The sequence below is a fragment of the Myxine glutinosa genome, chromosome 7 (genome assembly GCF_964187855.1).
Source record: "Myxine glutinosa chromosome 7, kmMyxGlut1.1, whole genome shotgun sequence".
In the NCBI taxonomy this organism is placed as follows: domain Eukaryota; kingdom Metazoa; phylum Chordata; class Myxini; order Myxiniformes; family Myxinidae; genus Myxine; species Myxine glutinosa.
In genome coordinates, this window is record NC_136267.1 from 103,150,669 (window position 1) to 103,156,668 (window position 6,000).

The 6,000-nt window shown below is 39.8% G+C and overlaps 1 protein-coding gene across 1 annotated transcript in view; it reads right to left on the bottom strand.

Moving 5' to 3' along the window:
• Positions 1-5,714, bottom strand: part of LOC144892974 (ATP-dependent 6-phosphofructokinase, platelet type-like) — a 119,123-nt gene extending 113,409 nt beyond the window's left edge. Inside the window, 3 exon segments of the mRNA XM_078782063.1 lie at positions 2,287-2,452; positions 4,668-4,857; positions 5,642-5,714. Of these exon segments, the coding sequence (XP_078638189.1) occupies positions 2,287-2,452; positions 4,668-4,857; positions 5,642-5,707 (422 nt within the window). The 5' untranslated portion in view covers positions 5,708-5,714.
• Between the last annotated feature and the right edge of the window lie 286 nt (positions 5,715-6,000).

Sequence of the window (6,000 nt, forward strand, 5' to 3'; positions counted from 1 at the left end):
TCCCCGCCCCCCCCCCCCCCATCCCCTTCTCAACCCCTTCAAATCAATCCTTTATCTGTCTAGATGTGTTTTCTTGTCATAATGAACTGTCGGCCAGCTCTGCAAGTCAAGTGGATCCCCTTCGAGGACAAGATGATGCACCTTGAGGCCACCCACCAAGGTAAAGACTTTGGCCCGAGAGCTGTGTTGCATATGAGTATCCGCTGGGGTACAGATAAATTGTTCACCCCTTCTTTCAACGTCAAAATAAGGCATTGCCACCCCTTGTACCCTGCCTGATATCTGATGCTACTCAGATGCAAGCAACAATGATTTCCACCCTATCTATATAAACTTTTACCCCCATTCTGTCTCACTCTTTTATTCTGACAATGGGTTAATGCCCAAAAAGTCAGCTTCTCCTTCTCCAATAAGCATACATTCTGTTTATTTCATCCATTGTTCTACCTGTTTATTTCATACATTGTTCTACCTGTCTGCTGATGCAGATCAACAGTAGCTTTCACGATTAAGATTAGTTATTCATTATAAAATATCCTATACTAGTATTGACTAGTATTGCTGTCCCTTCTCTGCCTTTCTACCAAGTTATTTCCAAATATTTACGTTTTCTCTTACATCCTCCACCCAACCTGCCATCCTCCACCCAATTCACCCAACCACTATGAGAGATAAATGCATCCTTAGCTTTGTTCCAATGTTTTATATTTTTAACCTTTTTTATTCAAAAGAAGACTATCATAATAATGATGAAGGCCAATGTGACAGAAAAGCATCTATGGAGAGATTCCCTTCCCAAGGGGTGGGCTGCCATTGCTTTTATAAAAAAACTGGAACAGCACTTGTAGAGCACATAGTCTCGCCTCTCGCGAGATGCTGAACAAAAATCGCATCGTTAACTGAACATGCTACTATTATGACACTACTATTACAGCCCATATACCCGTATCATCCATGCACCCTATTATGTCAGTTTCTTGGCATGGGTTATGTACGTCATACATTTAATTCTTCCCTCACATCAGGTCATAGATTAGATATATGAAATTTCAGATTTTTCGGATAAAGATTTCAATTCAACCAATAACCACTTCACTGATGATGTCATTGTTATCAACCCATATACCCACCATGGGCGTTGAGGTATGCCAAGTTTATATTTTTTTCGTTGAACTGTTTCAGAGAAAATGATGTCCAAATTTTTTATATATGTATTTCAAAGTGTATATATACATATATCAGTATTGGAAATGAATACAGAAATAGTGGTAAAAAACATGCAGTAACATGCAATAATATAATCACATCTCATGTGCAAAAAGTAAATGTTCCATAATAGTCGTGTGTTGATATAATACATTAGTCGTGAATGGTTGTCATGCAAGCATTCTGAAAGCACAACACATTCACAAGGACTATACAAGTAAAGGCAGTGATACAATGGCGTGTGCATGTGTGGTGAATACTATGGCTCCTGGGAAGGGAATGTTACATGACAAGCATATTGAAATCAAAGTGTCGTCAAAGCAGATTACAGCCCAACTTCGTTTCAGCAGGGGCTGTATGCAAGACATGCATATGAGGAGGATGCATATGACTAGTACTGTTGACAATAAAAGCGGTCGAGGAAGAAAGCCAAAACTCTCCAAAAGTGATGTTAAGTACCTCAGTGTATGTTCTCTACGTCATAGAAGATGATCCAGTAGATATCTTGCGAATGACCTATCTGTAAGTGCGGGTATTAAGGTTTCTTAAAGAACAGCAAGATGAACAGCAACGCAAAATGGTCTCAATGGATGTGTAGCTACCCAAAAGGCTTTGCTGAGGAGACATATATAGCCATTGTGGTGAAAAACTATTTGGAATGTAAAGACGCTATTTTTAGTTTGATCCTTCATTCAGGGGTGGTGGATAGATTGAACCTCAAAAAGCATGACACTTATTTGAATGTGTAAAGTTGAAAATTTACAAATGGTGAAAAAGAAGTGTGACTATACATACAGTCCATAGCAATGGAATCACCCTTTGTAGGAGAATCCCATGAGAAAACACAAATTTAACTTCTTTTTTTTTTGTTCCACCACAATTTCCTGCTGGGGGCATAAAACGAGATTTGAATTCTATAAAATATATCATTAAAGTTGCACTGTGATTTCAGTGCAACGTTCTAAACACAAATTTACAACTGAAAAGCAACACTAAACAGAAAACTGATGAGCAATTATTTTTACATTAAATAAGCAATTCAACTGTAAAAACTAAATTCACGTCTCATAACACCGTTACCTCTGTGCTGTAGTCATTATGGCATCGATAACTTCCATTATACGATGCAAAGCTGAGTCAGTGCCAATGGTCATGTCAGTGCCACAGAAATCATTGTCGATGGATCCGACCATACCCACAATATTGAGATGCATGTACTGCTTGGCCACTTCATCTGCTACTTCACCTACAAACAGCAGCAGTTTCCAAAATGCATCAGAAAATGATTCCCACTCACACTACTCTCACAAATGAAATGTATAAAGTGCACTTTATATATAGTAACCAAAAGCATCACTTTTCACAAGCAAGGGAACTTTATTTTATCTTAAATATTTTGAAATGTTTAACAATATTATTATTATTGTTACGTTTGTGGGGGTAGATGGAGGAATCCCATAGTAAAGATAGGACTGTATAGTTATATCATGGACCGTGGACGCGTAGGAGAAATCTCGATGTATTTAAGTAGGGAAACTGGAGCTTAAGATTGATTATGTGTTTTCACACGAGGGGTAAAGCTGTGATAACTAGTTGGGGATTGAGGTTAGTTTTCCCCAGTATGATTTCCCTTTGTCACCTTTCCCTACATTTTTGCCTCTACCGCAAGGCCAGCCATGCAAAGCCTCCATTAAACCACCACAACTGCCGACAAAATCCGAACATTGCCGATCGGCAAGTAAGCCCCACCTTAATTAACACGCACGCCAAGCAAAGCTGGCAGGTCACAACCCGAAGTTCATGATTGGGCGAGACGTCCGTAGAGCGATTCAATAGAGCTCGGCCATTGGCCGGTATGACGTCAGGAGAGAAGGTTCGAGCGGAGTGAGAGGAAGAAGAGCGTGTCTCACTCACTCTCTTGGTGTGGGTTTTTGGAGAGAAAGGAACATTGGTGGAGGAGCTGCATCTTATCGTTTGTGTGTGCGCCTGAGAATATCGCTTTTGCCGAGTCGGCCTGGTTTTGAGGGGTTTTTTGAGCACTGCTGAGGTCGTGGTGGACTGGGTCCACGTTATGCTTTCCCAGACAGCAGAGTGACTCGAAAAAAGGACCGCCCTCACAAAGTACCTCACGTTCGTGGTGCCGAGGCGCGTGACTGCGGCCATCTTGCGTGCTTCCTGCCTGTGGGGCTTCGAGCTTCAAAGACCACCAGGCTCCTAAAAGTCCACATTGAGGCCAAAGCTGTGCCGGTCGTCTAAAAGAAACAATATATTTTCATTATCTATTCCCTGTGTGTTGTAATTGTGACTGATGGAGACATCTCACCGTAGGAAATATTTTATTTACCTCATCTTTAATTTTTATTCTTTGATTTACTTCATTAAATTCACTGTGTGGCATTTCTCATTCGCCATGTTGATTTATTCGCTGTGGGTTCAGGAATAAACCCGTGTACTTCCGTTCAGGTAAGCGCTTTGTTTTCTTCAACTCGCATGGGACGGACCAACCGCCAATTTTCGGCTACTCGCCTCGGAATTAAGGACCGTTTTGGCTATTCCTCCGAGGTTGGTGTTCATCGGCGACGGACAGGACATTATTATTTTATTATCGTTATTATCATAGTTTTATTTTATTATTTATATTTTATTTTATTATTATATTTATTTTTATTCATATTATAATTATATTATTCTATTTTAAACTTTTTCCAACAAATAAATCGAATGTTGGATCCTTTTGCTCAATAAATAAATGAAAAAGAAGATTTTTTTGTGTGCTATTTGTTTAATCAGGTTCTCTTTATCTATAATTATTAGGACTTAGATGAAGATCTGATCACATGTTAGGTCAAATTTATGCAGAAAAACAGGATTCTAAAGGGTTCACAAAGTTTTTCTCCCCACTGTACAATAGCAGCACAAATATAATAAACAACAATCTAATAATCAACAGCAGCTAATCAACAATCTAAGTGTGCATGGGTCTCGCAACCAATCATGGCCCTGGGTGACAAAGACCCCCCCCCCTCGCACCCCCCACCATTCTTTTCCAGCCATGAAGGAGCACAAAATGACCTGTTCTGGCCCACTTTTCTTTTTCGATCCAATGCCAACCACAGTTACCTGGTACCAGACATGGGGGAACATGAAAACAAAGTGCATTATCCTATCTATCCACTATTTTGGACAGGGGTGTCACCTCAGCAATACAACAACTGGCAATACAACAACTGACAACTCATCCACAAACACATGATACAAGCCAAGAATTCCAACAAACTACACAAACCTATACCAAGTGTGAAGGCCTTAAATTCTGACGACTTACCCTCTACCTCATAAATGTAATAATACAGTACTTATTACCAGCCAAATACTTTACTTTGTCTTAAAGGTCAAGTAAATCACTTATTCAACAAGCTAATATAAACATTCTTTCAATTTTAACATGAATATCTTCAGACCTTGCTGCACCAACTCTGATAACAGCCCACTCCACTCTTCACGAAAAATGTTGGCACCGGTCAGGCTGCCATCACCACCAATGACGCACAGATTGGTGATTCCAAATTGGAGCAGGTTTCTGGCTGCTCCGAGTCTTCCTTCGTGCGTACGAAAGGCTTTGCAGCGTGCACTGCCAATCACCGTTCCTCCCTGCAGACTCACCAAAGAAATGGCATTGAAATATCCCATCATTTTGACTTGCAATCGCACATGCATTAATACTCATAACCATTTGTATTGGATATTGGACCGTGGTGATATTGAGACAAAATGCACGAATAAAATTCTGTATTAAAAAGAATAACCTGGGTCAAGAACGGATCCCAGCAAATCCCACAGAAAGGTGGGAATAATTGGGGCTGTTAAAAAAACGGTAGTAGTAGAAGTAGTAAATAAAATAATTAAAACTAGCAACGGTATCTGCCCTATGGGCGGGGCTTCAATTGGGAGGCGCACATGATTGGGTGACCTTGATTGGGTGATCTTGAGCTTGACCTTGGGCCTAGAGAGTTAAAAATTGGGCACAGTCTATTCCAGGGCAAGACTACAGGTCTGTTTTTGTGTAACTAGCAATGGTACCAATTGGGAGGCCCAAATGAAAAGGCAAAATATCAGAAATTGAAGGCTTTTTTTATTTTAAACGATTTATATAAACGTCCGTTAAATCATATCACACGCAAATCATCAAAATCTAAACAGTATTTGTAGAATTTCAATAAAAGCCACATCACTGTTCATTTCGGTAAATATTATTCCATCGTGTTTGGAAAAACTGGAAAATTGGAAAAACAATATAGTCTATTTTACTCCAAGGGATCCCAGGATTACCCACCCAAAATTTTATTGTGATTGATTCAGCCGTTTTTGCGGTACCTGGGAACGGATGGACAGACGGACATTTAGTGAATTATAGTAAGATGATGAGACAATTCACCAGCTGCAGGATGTTGGACACACTTTCCCAATTTGCTTCTTTGATGTCATCTCCTCCATCAACCATTCCTTGATAACCCTGCAAAATATTGGTCACAAGTGGCCCAAGAAAAGCAGCAAGTCACATGAAACCCATGAATGGAAAAGTGAGGATTAGAAATTACATGAGAAAAATACCCCCCAAAAACCTATGAAGCCTCCCTGTCAAATGGCCTCCCATGCAAAGAAAACATTTTATGTTTAGGCAGCATTCCTATCCCAGCCTCAGTTTTTGTAATCAGGTTTCAGCACATCATTGCACTTTTTTTTTTTTTTTTTTTTTTTTTGTATACAAGATCGAGGCTCGTGAAAGAGCTAACA